The 22,377-nt window shown below is 44.7% G+C and overlaps 1 protein-coding gene across 1 annotated transcript in view; it reads left to right on the top strand.

The window, feature by feature from the left end:
• Positions 1-22,377, top strand: part of ANTXR1 (ANTXR cell adhesion molecule 1) — a 109,891-nt gene that overhangs the window by 76,382 nt on the left and 11,132 nt on the right. The window contains exons 16-17 of the mRNA XM_009936576.2: positions 102-269; positions 8,176-8,256. Coding sequence (XP_009934878.2) covers positions 102-269; positions 8,176-8,256 — 249 coding nt within the window. The remainder of the gene's footprint in view (positions 1-101; positions 270-8,175; positions 8,257-22,377) is intronic.

The following is a 22,377-nucleotide window of genomic DNA, read 5'->3' as shown; positions in this document are numbered from 1 at the left end:
GGACGCTGGGAAAATATCAATCAGGACCTAATTATTACAGCAGGGATGTAACTCTGTGCAGCAACTACTATTGTAATATGTCTGGATGCCATCTTTTTCAGGTGCGCTGGGGAGAAAAGGGCTCCACGGAAGAAGGTGCTAAGTTAGAGAAAGCCAAGAATGCCAGAGTCAAGATGCCAGAACAGGAATATGAGTTCCCTGAACCCAGGAACCTTGCAAGCAACATGCGCAGGCCTTCCTCCCCTCGGAAGTGGTACTCTCCAATCAAGGTAAGTCCACTGAAGCGTTGTGCTGCATAGGAGGTTTCCAGGAGAGATCTGTATTGAGTATTGTCACATCCAAGGCTAAGACCTAGAACTGTGCACACACCTGTGATCTCAAGATGCTGCTGGAGTATCTATGTACGAGGGAGTCCTGCTGAACATGTGCCTAGGGAGGTGCTGTAGAAAAGACCCACATGGGGCAATGGGAATTTTCCACCCGGTTGACTGGGTTTTGGGGTTGCATTGCTTTCTTAGACCAGAGTGGGACCCTGATCTCTTCTGGCGGTGTAGCTAGCTTCTGGAAAGTGCTTACAGTCTCGACTGCACTTGCAAGGGCAGGCCCTTTAGTCCACACTGTGTATTCCTGGAGATGTAGGGAATAAATAGCATCCTCTTTCCTTAGAAAGAGGGGAGAAAATAGGAACAAAATTGCGGCTAAACGTCACGGGGAGAGTTGTCCTCAGCAGACCAAGGATTGCAGTGCAGCAGACGGATGTCTGCCAGCAGGCATGGGTCGCAGGGCCAGGTTTGCTGCAGGGCAGCATGCTCGCCTCACAAGGAGGGGGTGCCCTGCGAGAAGTGTTTGGCTGAATTAAAGTGCCTCAGATGTGGAAGGTCAAATTCACACTGATATCAGGTCACATGCAATGCAAAGCTGCGCAACAGTCGCCCACACGAACTGGGAAGACTCTCCTTCTCTGCCATCTGTCCCAAGGGCAGGCAGCTGCTCTTCAGTTTGTTTTCACTAATACAAATGGTTGGCAGTGTACAAAACGGAAACGAGCAAGCAACCGAATACTTCACTGAAGCAAAACTCTTCATTGCACATGTGAATGCTTCTCATGGATTAAGAGAAACAAACCACACAAAACAGATTTAGTCGCATCATCCAGGACATGTTATGAGGGCACTCCAATGTCAGAAAGCTGATCTTTTGCATTCAGAACAAATTAAGCTGTCCTCAGGAAAGGAGGACAGCTTAACTGCTATAGAACTACTCGGGTGAAAAGAAAATAAAATAATCCAACACTCCTATTTCTCAGGTTTAACTCTTTTGGGAAATGCTAATATCCTTCCTGTCTCTATTCAGTCTGGGTCTACTTGTAACAGCACTGTAGTTATCAGTCTCAAAAAAGACTGAAAAGTCCCAGTTCATATCTAAGTGCAAACCTTGCACTGCTGGAGCTTGGCTCTCATTTTGAAATTTGCCTGCAAGGAGTCTGCAAAGCAGGTGTGTGTAACATACATAGTAAACCTTTTCGTGCATAGAGCTCTCCTTAAACTTCCTGCTGGGGAATGGGAAGGTGCCTCACTGCTGGAAATTAGAGGTTTTATTCTCCTGTTTTCTTCCTCCCCAGTAGCAGTCAATGTAGTCAGACATATTCTATTAGCCAAGTTATTGCAATGCAGTACACCCGGGTTTCCCTGCATTGTAGCTTGTTACTGATCAGCTCCAAGCAGTGCCTGTAGGAATTTGGGCAAGTCACGTGTTTTGGCTTTCCTCAGTCGTTGATCTTGCAGCTGGTTCAAATCCAGTGATGGGAATGGCAAGGATGCGCAAGGGAGAAAGAGTGGTTTCCGGAGGATACGGAAATGTGAGCCTCTGAAAATTTGGTCCAATGCCCTCTCTGGTTTCCCCTGTAAAGATTATCATCTAATAAACATAGCCTACCAACAAGTCATTTGCAATTGTGTTATAATGACTTCAACATGTGTCCACAAAGGTTATTCATTCCCACAGTGGGACAGGTTAGAGTCTCAACTGTTTCCAGTTCAGAGTGCGGAATGCAGTAAGCACCATCCCATATAGCTGGTCCTTTGTTCTTAAATTCACTGCATTGTCATCTTGCATCAGTGCAAAGCATTTGTAAAACACACTTATCCCGTCCTGGGGATGTTTCACTCCGGCTGTGTGCTCATGGAAATGACCTCATCCAGCTGAGAGACGCGGCTCAGTTGCTTTTTGCATGCTGCAGTCAGAAGGGTTCACAGCGCACAAAGCTATGCTCTAACCACTGAGGAGTCGATAGAAACACTGATTTTTAGCACAAAGAGCCCTGGATAGATCCTGAGGCAGCTAGAATCCATGTGGGTACAACTACCTGAGATCATTAGTTGAGAGCTGAGTCCTTTCCCACAGACAATGCTGCTGAGTTTCTCCCCTCTTCCTTCAGTTCACGCTGTTGGGTTACAGCCTCGGGAGACTGTCAGTTAATTTTCAGAGTTTATTTGCCACTGTAGGAAATCAGTTCTGAACCGAGGAGTCAGGTCTGCAGATCTGTTGCAGATGTGAATTCTCCAAAGTTAGAGAGGCTTGGAGAAAACATTCAGTATATGTAATGGGTTCAAGTTCAGTTCTGACTAGGAACAACTTTTGCAACAGCAAGAATTCAGTTATAAGGGGGCCTACAAATATTAGGATTTTCTCATGGGTGCTATATATTCTTAGTTGCTTTAGAAATCACAGAATCACAGAATGGTAGGGGTTGGAAGGGACTTCTGTGGGTCATCTAGTCCAACCCTCCTGCCGAAGCAGGGTCACCTACAGTAGGCTGTAGAGGACCTTGTCCAGGCGGGTCTTGAATATCTCCAGAGAAGGAGACTCCAAAACCTCCCTGGGCAGCCTGGGCCAGGGCTCCGTCACCCTCAGAGGGAAGAAGTTCTTCCTCATGTTCAGCTGGAACTTCCTCTGCTTCAGTTTGTGCCCATTGCCCCTTGTCCTGTCGCTGGGCACCACTGAAAAGAGCTTGGCCCCATCCTCCTGACACCCACCCTTCAGATATTTGTAAGTATATATTAGGTCCCCTCTCAGGCTTCTCTTCTCCAGGCTGAACAAGCCCAGCTCCCTCAGCCTCTCCTCGTAGCAGAGATGCTCCAGTCCCCTCCTCATCCTCGCAGCCCTGCGCTGGACTCTCTCCAGTAGCTCCTCATCTTTCTTGAAGTGGGGAGCCCAGAACTGGACAGAGTACTCCAGATGAGGCCTCACTAGGGCAGTGCTGCCCACACTCCTCCTAATGCACCCCAGAATGCCATTGGCCTTCTTGGCAGCCAGGGCATGCTGCTGGCTCATGGTCAACCTGTCGTCCATCTCTTATCTACCATTGAAATTGTACACTGTATAAGGACAGTTCCAATCCAAGACCCCGTATCCAAATAGTCCCATAACTTTGAGGTGTTCCGCATCTGGATAGTATTTAGTGGCCTGAGACTGTCTGTGGACATGAATTTATCTAATTATTAATTGTCATCACACCCCTTATTGGGCTGCACCCAGAAACACAGTGTATGCAGATGGGATAACTGTATCCAACACTTTCCCCACGTACAATCGTGAGCACTCATCAGAACTGGAGGGAACATTCCCCTGAAGCAGGGGTCCTGCTATTGCTCTCCCTGTTCAGTAAGGAATTAGCAAAATTGGCAAAAATCATCAGCACTCTTGGCAGAAGCTCTTGTCCTGAAAATGTGAGCAGAGGAGGATGAATTTGCATTGTTATGCAGGGAAGCTATCACAGACTGGTAACAGGCAGAGGGAGGCGAGGAGGGATAGCCTATTAGGTCATTGGGTCTGTACTCGCAGCCAAAGCAGGACTGCTAACTTGAATCTATCCTTCACTGCTTTTTCCAGTCTGGTTTTTAAAATAACATAGAGGCTTCCACCACTTCTCAGGGGGGATATTTCAGACTACAAGACCTCACCCATAGGAAATGTCTCCTGATACTCAGCTTAAATTTTCCCTCATCCCCATGCTCCAAGTGCACTTGGCTCCTTTGGTTGAAGCAGATGTTAAATTTCCACCACTGGACTGGTTGAAACACCTCTTTGGAAGGTAGATAAATATGCATGTAACTAGCTACTTTAAAAAAAATCATTGGTAAGGCAGAAGGGCAAGGAATTAAATCTCATTAACAGCAAACCAAGGTAGCTTGAATCTGACAGACCCAGGCAATTCACATTTTAGGGCCAGTAATCTCGCTGGCCAACAGGCCTCTTTTTCTTCATGCAGCACAAGTCCCAGCCTTTACTTAGTGTTCTGTCTTTTGCCAGTTTACCTGGTGGAGTTTTTCTTCCCTCTGTTACTCTTCCCAGAGTAACATCTGTAAGGTAGGTAGACAGCTGAGAGTAGATAGATTGCTTTTTGAAGTGCTTCAGGGATTTATTTGCTAGCAAATGTGGCTACTGATGCTTAACAGATTGCTGCTGTTGTTATTGTTGTTCTTATTTGCTGCTGTTACTTCTTAGCACGATGCCAACTGGATTATCCTGCTTTTAAAATGCCATTCAACAGTGTGAAAGGCCGCTGCAAATAATACAAAGAGAATGACAAGTCTGAAAACTTCTAAATAAACTTGCCAAATCCTCAGTTCATCTGACAGAGGGAGGGGCAGCACAAAATGTAGATGCAAATGGAGGATTATAAAGCACTTCTGCCTGGTACAGCCAGACGCGCAGCTCTGTATGCTTTGGTTTGGTTAGCAGCTTCTCTCCTACCTCTTAGTTCTACCTCTGCTTTTATCCAACTGTCTACCTAGCTATGTCTCCTTTCTTGCTCCTCAGAGTGTTTGCAGTACTTGTTTGACTTCAAAAGGGACACTATCAGTCTGTAAAAAATAATGTAGAAAGCACTGCAAGACAGGGCTAAACTCACTCTTCATTCACAGAAACTCACATGCAGGACCTGCCTCCAGGCTGAGGTTGAAGCAACAGCTGGTGCTCTCAAAAAGAAACCTCAGGTGTGTCGATGTGGAGGCTACTTAGGCATTTACTAATCCATGTGTCCCTGGCACGTTTTCTAGCCTTTGTTTCTCCTGTCTCTGTTTACAAAGCTGACATGGCACAGCTTCCTTGCTAGAAGAGGCCCAAGGGCAGCTTGGATTTACAGGCAGCTTACAAAACTGCCTCTGAGACCACCAGATACCAGGTCTCAGGAGCACTCTAGGTGTCAGGTGGTTCACTAGACCAGGGCTGATACAGTGCTGAATTAACCATGAATTTAGGAAGAGTTAAAGCAATAGCTGAAACTATGCCCTCCTTTGTTTGTCATCTGCTCTGATTTGTTTCTTTTATCTGGACTTCATATCTAGTAGGACTCAAAGCTTTATTTGCCTCCAGATCTTTTTTCCTCCAAGCAACCTTGTACTTTAATTGCAAAGGAGTTCCCAAACACAGAGACACAGCTCATCCACTGGAGAGCACAGAAGTGTTTATATTTCCAAGTGAACGCGTTTTCATTTTCATTTCTTCAAGCAACATCATCCTTTCCATGATCCACTCTCCCTCCCTTGCACCCAGATGTCTCAGGCAGACCTTGAAGCTCCATTCAGACTCCCAAAGATGGAGCTCTTGGCTTTTCCCAGTAAATCATGGTAGGCTTTTGGAAATTAGGACTGTAGAGCAAAAAGGACTTCTTTGTTCCATGGAAAGTTGTAATTTTCCCTCTGGTTTCCTAAAGGAGAAATGGAAGAAAAGGGTAGTTAATTTGTCAGAGAGGACAGGAGATCATGAGCTTCAATTAGCTCTGAGGTGGGGGGAAAGATGGATTAGGATAGACAGGAGTGGCTTCCCTCAAGTCTAAGAGGTGGTGCTGTCCAAATGCAGAAGAGTCAAACACAGGAGTTGCTTGCGTCTTCCTTTGAGAATAACAGACTTTCCTGGCTCTCACTTTAGGAAGTCTTTTCCCCAGTATCCTATGGAAACAAGATCTATGCAGTCATTCTGTGTGTCTGTCTCCACCCATGCCTCCCTCCAACTCCCAAATAAGCTTTGAACCCTTGGCTGGACACGCTGCTTGAGGAATATAGGTCTCAAAGAGGATTATGGCCCTAGTGGTTTCTTGAAGAGGGAAGTGAAAGACTATGTGCCCATGAAAGGAAGAGTGTCCACGGAGTGCATGGAGTCTTTAATTAGATACCAGAGAAAGACTATGTGCCCATGAAAGGAAGAGTGTCCACAGAGTGCATTGAGTCTTTAATTAGATACCAGAGAACCAGTGTCACGGAAGGACCTTATAAATGCTGTGGCTGCCAGGAAGGTCTCGCTGTCACAAACACTGAAGTTCACGATCAGCCTTGAGACCCAGGCTCTCAGGAAAGCAAGCCTCCTTACTGCTAATGAAGCTACTTGTTCTTTTCCCACCACCGCTGCAATATTCTGCTTACATTTCCATTTGCTTAGTTTTGTCCTATGGTAGTTATATGAGACAATTCTGCTAGCACAAAATTTTTCTAGTAGTTTGTTTTTTTTTTCCCCAGGAAGTGGGTAGAGATCGTTCATGAATTTCTGAGTCCAGTCAGGGGTAGCTAGGTCTTTGGGTTTGATCCTTTCAGCTGCAGGAAATAGTTTTGTACCAAGGGACAGCTTTGTACCTTCTCAAAGTAGGTTGTCTCCATCTCTGCAGGTACAATAAAGTTTACTGAGTATTCCTGGGAGGGGTTTTGCTCCTATACCACTTGTATCAAACACATATTATGCATTTGTAGCATCCAGAACAGTACTGATGGAAAGCTGAAGAAATACTGTCTGTTGTTAACCCTCTCAAGAAATTTTTACGGATCTCTGCGTGTTAAGCACTTTACAGACCAAGGGTCAAATGAAGTTTGAATGTGAAAGAGAGTTTGAGAAATTAATCTTCATCTTGTGGTGTGTCTGTAGTCTTCCACGGAGCCAGCCAGTGTGCTGCACTCATGTAGGCCATTCTGCAGGTCTCCCAGAAGCTGAATTAATTTTGAAAGTGAAACCCTGGCCTATTAGGACAAGAATATAGCAGGGAACCCTTCAGCAGGATTCTGTATGTTTCGGAATAGATGATTCAGTGGATATTTCTATATTGCAGAGCCCTGTGCTGCTCCTTCTGGCCTTGTTCAGCTCATTTGGAAAATAACTGCAGGGTTGGCATTTTGTCTTGCTGCTGAATTTCAATCAGGAACGAACGCTTTGTCTGCATTGCAGAGAAGCATTGCAGGAATGGCAGGGAGGGTCAGACCCCACATCTCAACCAAACTTTCTGTCAACAAGAGATTTCAACGTGTTGGGTTTTGAGAAAAACTTGTCTGGGTCTGTTCTGTGCACACGTGCATTTGGGTACGGGCTGTTGGGTATGAGGCCACACAATGAGGTGAACAGCTTGTCAAAACCAGTGCAATGTGTTGAGGAGGGCAGGTGACGTTGAGATCATAGGAATGGAGAACTTTGAAAGATGTGTGTTACTGCCTGGATAAGATACAAATATTAACTGGCATGTGGGGTGGGTCTGGGGAGGTTCTATGAGACCCTGTAACCTGATGCTTTCTTGGTAGCGTGTAGCTGACATGGAAGATGGAGTAGGTTGTCACACAGCACCCAGCTGTGACTCGGCTGCGCGGAGAGACAGTTTTTCGGTCAGTTCTCCCCAGCAGATTGTTCTGACACATAAATCAAAATTATTTCTGATATGTCACATAGGTCACCTAGAGCTAGAGGCAAGCCACTCAACCATCCAGAGGAGGAGGCAGAATAGTTACGAAGTGCATTGTATAGCTTCATCTGATTGCTTTCTGCATTGATTCAGTGTTTTGCTAGCAACGATGTCAGGAGCTGAGTATGTCTTCAACTGTCTCTCAGCCCAAGAGAGATCTAAGTAACCCATTACCTTTGGAGATTTTCAAAAGGACACGTGAAGGCTAGACACACGGGTACTGTTGACTGTCAGACATACCTGCTTATGTTTTACATTAAAGCCTCTTCCTCTGCACTTGCAGCGAGTGCAGAGCAAGATTCTGTGAGGGAAAACATTGCTCTCCAGCATCTTGTACAAGCACAGCAAATGGTTAAGTAAAAAATGTGTAGGTCTAAGCTGCATTATCCCTGTACCTCACTTTGCACGGCGCAGTTGTCCTTGCACAGATGATAACACTGTGTTTCTTTTGATTGCAGGGGAAATTGGACGCTCTCTGGGTCTTGCTGCGGAAAGGTTACGACCGTGTGTCTGTGATGCGCCCACAGCCAGGAGACAAGGTACTGTGCCTCAGAACTTTTTTTTTACAGCTAGGGGAAAAAAAAAATCCTTCCAAAGTTTCTGGCTGCCTTTACATGTGGGACTGAAGGCAGATACTCATGACGGCTTAGAAACTAAAATTCAGTCATGTCTGTCAGCTTTGTTTGCAACTGCAGTTCGTGCAGTTTGGCTGATACAATTTCACGTATGAAAACTCTCCGGGAGTAGTGACAGAAATACCCATTGAAGTTCCCAGTACTGTCTTGCTCTTAGGTAATATAACTGCTTTTACATTATTAATTCTAATGAATAGTAAGGAATATTTCTGCATATTTTCGTTCATTAAAATCTTATGTTCTGTAATAAAAGCCTGAATGTACAAATAAATATATGTATTTAGCTACAGAAATTTAAACTTTGTGGGCACTCTTACAAAGCAAAGTTTGCAGAAGGAGGTTTGGATTGTTGTGTGAGAAGGACGAAGGATTCCCATGTATTTCTAGTAAAAACTAGGTTCGTGCAAGTTTCTGTACATGATTGTGTTTATGGGTGGAAACAGAAGCCATTGTAGAGAAAGGACTTCTGTCACTTCACAGGAATGATACTGTCTATGGCAGCAGGATGCTACAGAGCTACCAATTATCCCCAGCTATCTTTAGAGGTACCTAGCCGAGCGCTGGTGACCAACACATGCTCGTGTGTTGTGCTCAGCTCTAAGCACCCAGCAGACACACGGGGACATGCAGCTGGGAAGGGAGTGTGAGAGCTGCGCCTGAGCTTTGCGAATTTACTGTGTTAAAGGTATACAACATGGTGAACATGGTGGCCTGTGGTAGCCATAAGACATCCCCTAACGCCTTGCAATTTAGAGGGTTACACCCGCTTGCCCAGGGCTGTTCCCAATCCAAGGGAGGAGATTCAACACCTCTCTGAGCCTCTGTCCATATTTACCTCATTGTGAAAAATGTCAGTTATATTAATACCTTATGTGGTCAGTTTGCACGCCTCTGATATAAATCATCAAAGGAGATTGGAGTTGCTTCAGGAATATATTTGGCCCAAAGCGTAAGTAACTGTAGCATTGTGAAGGCTTCGAGAAACTCAACTGCACATGAAACAACAGTGTAATTTTTTGGTGGAGAATCATAGTTCTGTAACATCTGGCTTCCTGTAAGGTTTTCCGTTGAATGCAGACCAATGAAGTTTTGTGAGTAAAAAGGTTGAATATTTTATTCCTTAAGGGGGAAGAGTTGCTAAAATATTGTTGCTGAGTATGATGCTGATTTCTGGGAGAAAAGGGCATAACATACAGATTGCTAATGCCTGGCAATTTTCCCATGGAAGTCAGGGTTGGCAGAATGCTTATTCTATAAATAATCTTTTTGACTTGACAAGCTAAGATTATTTACATGAAAGATGCCACTTCCATTTACGCTAGGGAGAATCCAGAGCAGTTTAACTGAAGCCGATACAGTTAGCAGCATTTCACATTATTGCAGCCAACAGAAGCCCCATCCCTTTTTGGTGATGTCTGTCTTAGACATGCAGTTCTGTGTCCTGTCAGCATCACCAATAGCAATTAGCCCATGTAGGTGTTATATGATCCAGCCTCAAAGTAAATTAAGCTCTTTATGATTCTGCTGTGCTATAAAGGATCCCTGACTTGGGTGCAGGTATAATTTCATGTGAAAGAGAAGCTGGCTGAAAATGCACCCAGGCTTGTAGCTGCTAAAATACCTGTTTCTCTCCTGCTGACCCCTGTAGGACTGGCAAATGTTTGGGCACTTTCCTGTGTAGCTATGAAGTGCTTCTCAGACTTTCTGTGAGGGTAGACTGCTCTTAGAATACTTCTTTTCCTTCATGTAAACAAAACTGTGAGCCTGATTGTCGCCTTTGAATAACTGTGTGACCCTTTTGATGTTTTTAATCACTTTTAGACTTAAATGAGTAATTTATGTTTATTCCTTTACAGTAGTGATGTAACTACCTGGTGATGTCACTCCCAACAGTACAGGCAAAACCAATATGACAACTCACTGTAAAACACTAAAATGACATTCATTAGTTTACACAGCTGAAATGGCAGAATTAGGCAGGGTTTCCCCCTCCCCTATTCAGCAAAAAATGTGGGGGTTGTTTCCCTACTTCAGATTTAAAGTAGGGAGAAAAATGTAGCTTTCAAGCACTGGGTTCAGCTTTGAGATTTCTGAATCATCTCCCATCTGGCTATAGACATTACCCATGATTTGGATGCTGATTTTAGTCTGTCATACCTCACTTTCTCCTTTGTGGATGTGCAAAGTGATTTTTATGAGAGCTGGGCATTAGGAAGGCTGGCTTTACAACATTTAGAGGTTTCTGTGCAAGGGACTGGGAAGAAATGAGGCAATATTGCAGTTAACTTGAACTGTCACAATCTACAACTGTGCCTTGGGAGACCAATTAGTCAAAAAGAAAAGCGAAAGGTTGCAAAATTTGCACCTCACAAAATAAGGAGACTCTAAGCCCTATTTGATCCCGGCCAATCTCCCTCTGTTCTTCTCTGCCACTGTTCTGCTGAGACATTTAAATGCATGTCCAAAAATTAGGATGCAAAGCTGCATGATTCAGGCTACCTTGAGGCTGGTGGCTTCTCCCAGGTCAGAAAACATCAAGTATTATCTCATAAAACCCATTACTGTGTTGGGGTGATTGGAAATCGAGTGGGAAGGTCAGTGCTGAATTGATGGGGACGGCAGCATGGAAATATCTGCCAGTGTTGGCTGCAGCTGTCAGTGCCTTTGACGCAGACAGTCCTGAGCCGTGTGAACAGTTTGCTTTCCTTGCAAGAAAAATAGCTAGGAAAAGGAGCAATTCCACAGGAAATCTTTTTCAAAATGAAACCTGTGTCTGTCAGACAGTGCTGCAAAAGAAAAGGATCAGATGTGTTGCGCTGAAATGATGGGAAGTTTCTACCCGTGCAAGCTGTGTGGCCAGAATCCCCCACCTGGGAAGTCAGGGCTGGTTTTGATGAGCTTGGATCCAGTCCTTGCCATTAGCTTGGAGACTTCTCACCAGTATCGGAATGAGAGGGCTTCTTGATTACTCATAAACACCACCGTTCCTCTGAAGTAGGTATTTGATAATGTGGGTTTAATAATTTGTTCATCATTTCCTTTATCCAACCTAGGCCATAGTTCTTGGCAACTCTCTGGCTTGCAACAACACCCACAGCGAGAGCATTTCAACCCTTTGCTGCCCAAAGACAGGACCGCTTTTGTGATGGATGCATGGCCTGTGCGCTCGGTCACTTAGCAGGCATGTTCATACACATGCTCACATGCCAGGAAGACTGCCCAGCGTACGATATGTCTGATGGCTGACAGCTAGTGTGAGGAAAGTACCTGTCTTTTGACACAGTGCTCTGAGATATGGCACGTCACCTCCTTGACATGACACGCAGACTGAGGCCAGCTGGCTATATCCAACAGGTTTAGATGTTCCTAGTGCAGGAGATGCTGAGGGACAGCACCATGGAGGATACTCGCACCCAGGCAGCCCTGCACATTCACACACAGACACCTAGATGCTCTGCCAGCCATCTGTTTCTGGTGTAGGGTTTGCCAGCGCTAAAGACTAGCCAGCCTAAGAGTCGTTTTGGCAGTGGTGAGCTCGGCTATAAATTCCTGTGGCCTCTCCATGTGATTCCAAATCGCTCCTTTGGACCAGGCAGGGTGGATCAGGGGCGCAGCAAGGACAGACTCGGTCCTCACCAGGTTGCAAAATCTTCCAGCTTGCAAGTCTGTGGGCTTTGATAGCTGTCCCCTGGCAAATTTGGATTTGATCCTGTCTTACTGGGAAGCATAGGTAAAGGAGTGCTCTACCCAGTTTGTCAGCAAAGGGGGCCCATCAGAGCTGGTATTGACAACTCCAAGCCAGTCCTGTGGTTTTAAAGTGGAGGCACAGAGGATTTGAAACTTCAGCCCTGATGCACTGGTGTAAACCCAGCCTTGCTGGTCGGGGAAGACGGGAAGCTTCAGGCCATCAGCGGGGCTTTGAGGTGTTGCTGCACAAGGCAGGACAGCAGCAGCTTTCCAGCTTTCCTGACTTCATCCCGATGCCATCCTTTCACAGGGTGCTGTGGTGCAGGCTGTCTGCTGGGACGCAGGCGACCAGGCCATCCATCGCTCCTCTCCCAGGTCCTCTGCAGGAACGCTAGGCAGTGGAGGCTGGCTGAGCGCTCTGGTTCATCCACCTGGCAGTCACCCAGAGGAGTTTCAGACTAACTAGCTCTGTTTCAATCATACTGTACAGCCACTCCACGTAGACTTCATAACATAAGCTGAATAAATACTTCAGAGTTACTTAACAGCAAACTAGCACGCCCATGCTGCCAGCTATGTACCGACTGCCAGCCATAGCAGTCTTTACAGCACGGACATGCCCTGGGAATGAGAGAACCAGTGATTAGCGAAGCATCCTACAGTAACCAGCAGCCTCCAACGGAGCCACCAGATTAAAAACCCACCATGTGGTGCATTCTCAGACTAGATAAATATTCAAACCCTTGCAGGCAAAATTTATGGCTAGTAAAGAGCAGCCTGAAATTTGCAGACAGGAACTTTGACCATATGGAATTCCTAAAATCTACAAGGAGGAGCTGTTTTGAAAGCAGTTTGTACCTCCTTCTTTCTCTTTCCTAAAGAAAAGGAGGAAGCAGATTTCAGACTCTTGGTGGTGTCGAATGGGCACCTTGATTCACCCACTGGCCAACATAAAAAAGTGAGGCCAGATGAAAAATCACTGAAAGGCATCTCTGTTTGCTTTGGAGCCTGAAAAGGAGTTGGACTTAATCCCAGCATTACATCATTTTCATATAGAAGCAATCCCTTGCTATAATCAGTTACTTTATTGACTGCCAGCGCATTAGCTGAGTTGTTCAAAAGATCGCTTGCGTGGAATGAAGCATTGATTCAGCTTCAAACACTGTGTTGACTAATTGTTACTGTTTATCTGCTGCAGCCCATGCAGCTTCCGAGGTACCGTGCAGATTGTCACGAGAGATGTCCCCTGCCCTGAAGCTCACATTAGTCTGTAACACGACATTGGTTTGAAGGTAGTGACTAATGAATTTGCAATTTATATACATGGCAGTGAATAATGTGGGGACTGAAGCTTAGATTGCAGTCCTGCTCCTCTGTGTGACCTCAGACAATCCCTTCTCTTTGCCTCTTGTCTGTTTGTGTCCTTAACCCTTTAATCAATGTTGAGATGCCTGGTACTAGGACTGTTTCTCCACTGCAAAAGGCACGGTTATAGAAACAACTGACTAGTAAGTGCTGGATACAGGGTTAGATGTTTCTGGACAACAGAGAGCTGAGACCTCTTCAAGAGGAACTGCCATAAAGGATGCCTGTCCATAGCGTGGCAGCAGCCTGAGCCAGTCTCACCTGGCTTTGACCACTATAGCTCTGTGAAAGGTCTGGCTTCTGATATCAGCAACAGGTCCTAATCAGCACGTCATTATATCTGCAACAACTGGCCACATGCCTGTCTGCATTGGCAAGAAGAAACCATGGAGGAAACTTTGGTCTAGTTTGCAGAAGGCTTTTAAAAATGCATCTTTTATCCCAAAGCAAAAGGACCTGTTTTGAAGTGCACTCAGAGAAGCTGAGATGCGTGAAAAGGTTGTGAAATACTTTTTTTTTTTTTTTTTTTTTGGAGTCAAACCTGGAATTGGTCTGAGGTTACCAACAGACACAGATGTTTCCAATAAGGCAAGGAAGTCAGAGTCACATGGGATTCCTGTGGTCTTCTCACATTTTCAAGAGACTAGGTTTGCATTCTTGTCAGCATTAATGAGGTTATTTTTACATTCAAAGCATCATCAGATAGGGCTGATTTAAAAATATATATATTTTGTAGAAGTCTTCATTGCTTTTATAATGGAGTAAGGGAATGCTTATTTGTGCAAATTGCCCACTAAGCACGGGATCCAAATAATTAATGTCTCTTTGAAGTGTCAGTTGCATTTCCTTGATAAATTTTGTTCTGTCAGGAATGTGAGGAGATTATTAAAATGTGTTTCAAGCTCAGACCTGGCCAGGAACTTCTCAATCTGGGAGCAAATTACATTTAAAATTTTTGTTGCAGTGCGTTAACTGCATTTTCATTTTGTGTGTGTATAGGTAAATATAGATATAAATGGGTATAAATACGGAGAAAAAATGTCATTAAACCATGCATAATTATGTATAAAGATGTATCCTACCTAAATCAACAGAAGATGCTGGGAGAGGAGATTTTTCCAGAACTAGTATAGTTTTCCAAGTGTACTGGTGAAATCGCATAAGCTTGTATCTTGTTACATCTCTGTGATACGGTACTGGTACAAATTGTGGTTGGTTATGACAAGAGGATGAGGCTACGAAATACATGAAAATGTCCAATGTCCCCATTAAAGTAATCATAATTGTTCTTTTTACTATGAGAGGAAGAATGTGTGAGTGTGCATGTGCTGACATAAAAAATTCATGTTAATATAAACAGAACAGTCAGAGTACAAAATAAGACAAATTTACAGCCAAATTGCATGAATCTTCACTGCAGAAAAGCACTGTTTTTCAACAAAAGCTTACAAAACTCCATCTGCCCTACAATCACACTAATGTTTTTATATTACAGTGAAATGCCAAAACCTCAGATTAATTTGATTTCAGGCTTCACTGTGAATGTTTTGTGCAGCCTCAGGAGTTCAGACGACCACTCTGGATTATATCAGCCATTCATCCCAAATCATCGGTTTTTGTGAAGGTCTCAATTCTGCAAAGCAAGGACTTGCTCCTGTGTATGATGTTCTGCTACATTTCTGGAGAATCACTGGAGCATGTGCTCCGGTGCTGCTGACCGGGGGCCAGTTACACAGCTGTGCAACAGGGGACAGTGAAGTCTGTCCCAATGTCCGACCCTGACCAATGGTGGTCTGAAAGTCTTAAGCCTGGATAGCTCTTTTAATTTGTATCCTGCTATTATAATTCTAGATATAAGATGTCTCATTGAGCTGGAGGTTTGTGGGCTATTCTCATATGGCAGCAGGGAAATCTGAGGTTTGGGTACTAGACAGGGGGGCAAAGCCTAGAGTCGCTCCAGTCTCTGCCGCTGCCACACAGAGTGACCCTACCCAAGCCATTTAATCACCTTCCACTTCTCAGAGTTTTTTTCCATTCTCTAAATGAGGCTAATCATCTTTATTTTCTTTCCCAAAGCATTTGTGAAAATGAAGGCTGAAACTCAGTAATAAATTTAAAGGATTAGCAACAGTCATGGCTGTGGGCAGGGACAGCTATGTTTGCAGGTGTGTGTATAGGCTTGCACAGGGGCTTGTAGGTTCACCTGGTTACAACGCGATGCTAATGGCACACGGATTCAGGGTTTGGAGGTTCAAGTCTGTACAGTTTAGACCTGTGTGATGCTCAGATAGTTTAAAGTAGAAGTCTGGTAGTGTTTCTTACATGATTTGTTTTACTTTTGCAAGCTGAGATGGTACAAGAAGAAACTCAGTGGGAACTAGGAGCTAGCTTTGCCAAGTCTGTCCACGCACCACCTTTGGCACCTGTGTCAGGAGCTGACCTGTTTCAGCAGATCATGATTCGCAGTGTATGGGACAGCCTCCTGAGCGTTCCTAGCTGAGTGGGCAATCGTCACTGTGTTTAAGAAGTGGCAGAGGAAGAAAAAAGAAGCCTGAATCATTACTACGTTACAGTAAAGCTTCCTTCTTCGCTGTCCATTCTTATGCTTGGAAAAACCTTTCATCTGCTGCACAGAATTGGGTGTTTCACAGAGGAGATTAGCATAGGCTGCTGTGCCATTTGAGGAATGGGAGAGTCTTTATTTCTGGCAAATTCAAACTCTCAGAAAACAAAGTCTCCTTTCCATTACTTCCCCTGACTTGAGGAGAAAGCTGTGTGCTTGCAAAGACTTATCTGGGAAATAACTAGTCGTTTCTCACTCCCCACACAGTGTTGCAACAGAAGGAAATTAAATCTAACCTAAAAAGAGAGGGACAGTGCTGTCACATAGCCTGGGGCTTTGCTGCTTGTTCCTTATAGCGGTGTATTCATATGATCCAGATATCACCTTAAATCAAACCCGTTGTGCAAGGTGCTGTACAGGTGTCAAATAAAACCAGAATCTCAGCTTTGTTTGAGGCAAGGGGCAAGAGTGGGCAAGAGCAAGTATAGACAGATACAGTGAGAAACCCTGAGACAATGTGGCAGTACTCATTTATCTGAATGCTAAACAGGGGACCTACCACACCAGCTGGAATAATCTGTAATTCAAATCTTCCTTTCACCCTAAGGAACATCTTTTCTTGCTAGTTCTCCCTCAGCAGCTTCCAAAGAAGGAGCAGTGCAGAGTTCCAGGCAAGGCTGAATGTATGTGTGCATGCACGCACGAGTTAGAGCCCGGAGCAGGCACTGCCTCTGGAGATCAGGCCATAGGAGGGGGAGAGTGCAAAACTCTTGCTGGAACAATACTCTTCTGGACTAGTGGGACATGGAATTAGACCGTCAGGTGTGTTTAACTGTAAAACTTGCAGAATAGATTTTCGTTTGCCAGGGGAGGGTTTCTTCATCTCTCTCAGTACCACCTCCCCTCTTGATACAAAGGCGGATGCTTGTGTTTCCACTCCGGTTGCTCGTCCCATCCCATCCTCCCTAGTCCGAAGCGCACAACTGCATTTTGCTCCTCTGAGAAACTGTACAAAGCAGCATTTGTCCGGATTTTAGTACGGCACTGAAACTGTCGCAAGTGCTGAGCTTTACTGTAAAGTGTGATTTGAATTGAGGCAAGAAATTATCCCACTTAAGTGTTGACTTGAGATTTCCAGAGCAGGGAGGGACTGGGCAGGCTCTCTGCTTGGAGGATATTCCTGTGTGGGTGGGGCTCGTGGAAAGGGCAGCCTTGGGTATAATGAGCTGAGAAACAAAAGGGGTTCCTAGTTTGTTTTAAAGAGCAGAAGGCAAAACAAGCCAATGGAACAGCATAGTTCAAACTTTCCTCTGCATGGAGTAGTTCTGCAGCTGTGGAGTGAATGAACTAACTATTGGAGTAAAACCCTTGCTGGAGCAGTGCAATGATAATAATGCTGTGCTATGGGGGTAGAATTATAGAACCCGGATGCAGAAAAGTGTCTAGGTATGTAAATTCTCACAGAAAATATCGTAAATTTGTTCAGTAGGTGGTTAGGTTCTCAAAAATCAGTAGAAACACAGGAAGTGAAACTCCTGTAACAGAAAGAGTAGAGTTTTGATGCAGAGAATCACCTTGTAACAGATGTCTAGAAAACCCATCCCTCCCATGTGTGTTTCTTGCTGAGTGAATGTTGATGTTGCATTTGTGTTGTTTCCCTCATGCAGCTTCCAGCAGTGGGCTGGACTTATTCTCCTTATCCTTATGGGAAAGCGAGATCATAGTTTCCTGTGGGATTGCAATAAATTCCTAAAAATAAGCAGCAGCCCCAGCTGAAAAATTTGGACTGTGTCTGGATCCATCTGCACTGAGAACTTGTGAGGGGAACCCTAGGTCTTACATCAGCGATCAGAAGGCCCTCAGGGACTTGCTAGGCACGCAAAGCCACCCAGAAACAAAAGCACTGACAGCAGATGCTTTACCTGTAGTCCAAGGCACAGAAAGGGATGACTTAAACTACAGTTTTATTCAATCCTTGGCTTGCCCTGGTCAAGCTGTCATCCTGGACATGAAAGCATGTGGCATGTGCGGGACCCTGGGCAAATGTCCTGCACAAAGGGTAAAAAGACCAAACAGTATCAAATTGAAGAGTTAGGACGGCAGTCGTGAAGACCAAGGCACAGTGGATCTAGGAGTGGGGCAGTCGGTAGCGTGGCTCACAGCATATCAGCGTGTCGCACAACAGGTGAAGCAGAACACTGGCAGTGTTAGAGCCACACTTCTCTGGTCAGCCGTCCCTGGCATTACACACGTGTGGGTCCTAATAACCGCGGGGCTCTGCTTCTTGACCTGTTCTTGTTAATACACGTACAAATTGCAAACATGTAAGTGGCATCTCGTAAGGGCCGCAAAAAGACATGGTGCTGCATGGCAGGGCAGCAACAACCCTACACGGGTGGCTAGTGCAACTCCAGCTGGCCTTGTGCTCTTTGGGTAACGCTGTTCTGCTGCCAGGGCTGCAGCTCTCCTTCTTAGTGCTGCTGTAGTAGTTGTCCCACTGAACCCGCAAGTACTGTGTGTGCCACCCCTTGCCCAAGGCATGTGGGTACCCAAAGCCCAGTCTCTCGCAAAGAGATTACTCTACCAGTAATGACGAACCCCTTCCTGTATGTCCCTACAAGCAGTAGGCACTGATACTTAGTAAATCATGGCCTATGTCTCACCCCATACCACCAGTGATTCACAGACCAGGGGGAAGCACAAAGGCAATTTATTTCAGCGTTAACAGCTGACAGCCAGTCATTGGTGCTATGCACTTGCAACAAACTCAGCCATCAGCAGGTTCATGAGGAACTGTAAAGCCCATTATGTATTACTGCGACACAGGAATGCTGTTTTTAACTAAAGGCTGTGTTAGTAGAGCTATATCAAAAAATACAGAAGGAATGTAGCAGTTAGCCTGGGCCTTTGCTTGGAGTGCACAAATCCAATGAAAATATCCCCAAAGCCATAATTATTTGTTCATAATTGGATACTGAGGAGCAAAGTCTGCCACACAAACCTCCAGTGAGTTCACTGAAAGTCATGAAATTTGTTTCGTTATGGAGTACCCAAGATGAATGGTGATAAGGGAAAGGCTAGGTATTACTAATTAACTATGAATATCACAAAGCACATGAGAAAAATCTATCATCCTGGAAAGTCCCCAGAGTCTTCTCTTATTTCAAATTAGGAGTCTACTTTAGAGATGAGAAAATTCAGATATAAGGTAGTTATCTGATTTCGCACCATGTTGTTTCACAATATCGTGAATAGAAACCTCCTCCTGAAACAAAGAACAGAAACCAGGAGATATGATTTCAAATTCCTCTGCTTTAAACTCTAGACCATGTTCCCTTTTCAGACTTGAGAATAAAACCAGCTGTGTATACTCCCAAGTCACACACATACACCCCTATATGTTGCCATGTTGCGACTTGTTTGATGGTTTTTCTTTCTGCAGACTCAAAAATGCAAAGGCACTAATAAAGAGCTATTGTTTAACCCATCATTAAGTCTAAACTAGCAGGCTTCTGTTGATAGGCTGCAGAGCTTGAGAAGAAAATTGTAACCTTTCCACACATACTATTGCTGTGTGGTTTTCCGTTAATAGCTATGGAAAAGTTAACCTAAACATTAGCTCTTTTTCCTGGAACTAACAGCGCCAAAGCCAAAAGCCCGGTGATCTGCTCATCAGCTTGCAGGACTAGTGCAAAGCAGACTGCTCGTTACTGTAAAAACCAGACCTGGCTCTCGAACCGCCGGACCTCTGCTTCTGAAGCAGAGAGTAGCCAGTTCCCAGTCATATCTCGATCCAGGGCAAAATTTCCCCGAGACAGAATTACAAGGTTATGCCTTTAACATTGACGGTCAGATATCTGCCTCATAAGCCAAGGCAAATCTAGTAAAGAGGGATTGCACGGACGGGAATTATTTCTCGCTAAATACTGGTAGGACAGTATTCAGCAGACAGTAATTCCTGTTTCCTGGAGCCATTAGCACTGCCCAGCACGGGGCAGTTTTCCTGAGTCATGCAATGTGAAAACAGCTATTGAGTTGTGTCCTTCTGACATACTCATTGTGGAAGATCCTATCCTGAACCATGCCCTGTCTTCTTTGCCCAAAGACAAATCGCGCCCAGAGAGATCCTCCCCAGATCACTGATTTCTGCAGGCTGCAAGATCCCGCAGGCTCTTTCTTCCTCTCCAAAGGGATGTTTACCACGACCCTTGATTAGTTGTTCCAGTTATCACTGCCAAAAGAATGTGTTTCATTTTTCATTTGAATTTTTCTCTTTTCCTCATACACAGTAGGCATTGTTATTCAACCTCCAAATGAAAGATTACAGTCCTGTGTGAGACAGTGTCTTTGATGTGTCACTCAGCATTTCTCCAAGACTAGCTACCTCTTTCCAGAAAGACAATGGGAAGAATGACCAGATCTTCCTGGAAATGACACCCATTCCACAGTGTGAATAAGCCAAAACTAGCTCCTGCAAAAGTAATCAGGCCTGTTCGCTGACATACAAATGCCCACTCATCACTGAGCGAGCCATGCTCCCGAACTCTGGCACGAGCCAAAGATTGAGGCCATTAAGCTCATTCCCACACTCAAATTTGGCAAGCTAGAGGCCTGTATCATCTTGTTTCACTGTTTGTAGGAGTTTGCATACAAATGCCCACTCATCACTGAGCGAGCCATGCTCCCGAACTCTGGCACGAGCCAAAGATTGAGGCCATTAAGCTCATTCCCACACTCAAATTTGGCAAGCTAGAGGCCTGTATCATCTTGTTTCACTGTTTGTAGGAGTTTGCTCTGCATGTTTTCTTTCCAGTAGGTTCCCCAGCTGGTTCAGTCCTGGATGACGTAGTTACAGATATCAAGAACCGGAGGCTGGCAGAGCAATGGGTATTATCTGGGTTGCGGTAGGTCTGAAGAGCCAGGCACAGACGAGAAGTTATGAGTAAGCTCATGAGTAAGACTTCAACTGGAGGTCGAATTGGCAGAACCACTCTTTGCACTGCGGGGCCCTCAGATACACAGTGCTGTATACATAGGTGTATGTAAGCCTTAGTCATAAGCCAACATGACTGAGCTAATACTCTAAATGAGCTCTTACTTATTTAAAATACTGTGAAAGATCTGTGAAAATTGCAATGCTTTGTGATGTTTAAAGTAGTTTCCTCTATCCTTCAGTGTATATTGCTTTTGGGTTACTTGAACAGAACAGGATCATATAAATACAAATACAAACCACTGCTTTAACATCTGAATAGACTAAACCATATCAAGGCATCAAAGAAAGTTAGGTAGTTTTTCTGCTTCTTTTTTCCTTCTGAATTTAGACAAGATGCTTGTCTGCAGTGTAGGAAACTGCCTCTGGTATAACTGGAGTTCAGTGGCCATGTGTAAGATCACTTGTTTCTAGTTTTGATAATGTGTTGATTGTTCCCATTTGGGGTAAATCCCACCTCCTTACTGGCTTCAGAAGGAAACACCATTTTGTGCCACTCCATTCCTGGGAGTTAGAAAGTCAAATCTAGGATCGTGCGTAGTACTGAGACCCGAGAGAAGACTCTGGATCTTGCTCTAAATTTTTATCACTCTACAGTACTTTTCACAAGGTCTTTTAAGGTAAATGATAATAGTCCATAGTTTTCAGTGCTGCCTCTGCAACAAGAGACCAGGTTACTCCAACACTGTTGGAGTGACAGTCTTATCAATTGAAGTCTTCCTCTTAATTTTGGGAGAAAATAAGTCAAGCCTCCAATTTATTATTTATTGACTGGCGAAGGTGGCAGGAATGCCTTGGAAATGGTAGGTTTTATGAGCAACGCTGAGTTCTAGGCTCTGTATTTCATAATGAGACACAGATGGGAATGGTTTTGTTGCGGTGATCTTTTATCATGAAATGAGACAGTTTTAATAGTTGTTTGGTGACTAACAGATACAGAGGTAGCCGTATAATTGGCATGCTTGCTGCAGGAGGCAGTGTTTCCTGGCGTTACCAAGCGTACTCAACACAGACTGATCTCACTGAGAAAGCCTGGCTAACAAAGCCTAGAAGCTAGTTAACAGTTCCCTAAAACTATCTCCAGACACCCTTGTGTGATTTAAAAGGCAGCACACTGCCAGCTCAGGTCATGGAGGCAGAGATATTTCAAGCTCACAGAATCCTACCAGGTAGCAGAAGCCGCCTGGTAGAAGCCTGAGGTTCAGAGCAGCAAAACCCCCTGGGAACCTGAGAGCTCCCAAACCAATGCTATTCCCAAATGATAAAATGTTGGTGGGAAGCAGATACTGATTATTCTTACCCTGGTCTTCTCCCAGTATTGCCTTTGTCCGGGCATGAAGGGATGCATTTTCGGAGAGAGGTTTTGTAAAGCACCCTATGCCAAGGCCACTTTCGCAAGAGGGGATCTGCACCACAT

This window comes from Opisthocomus hoazin, chromosome 28 (assembly GCF_030867145.1).
Source record: "Opisthocomus hoazin isolate bOpiHoa1 chromosome 28, bOpiHoa1.hap1, whole genome shotgun sequence".
NCBI lineage: Eukaryota > Metazoa > Chordata > Aves > Opisthocomiformes > Opisthocomidae > Opisthocomus > Opisthocomus hoazin.
This window is presented reverse-complemented; position numbering and strand designations above follow the sequence as displayed.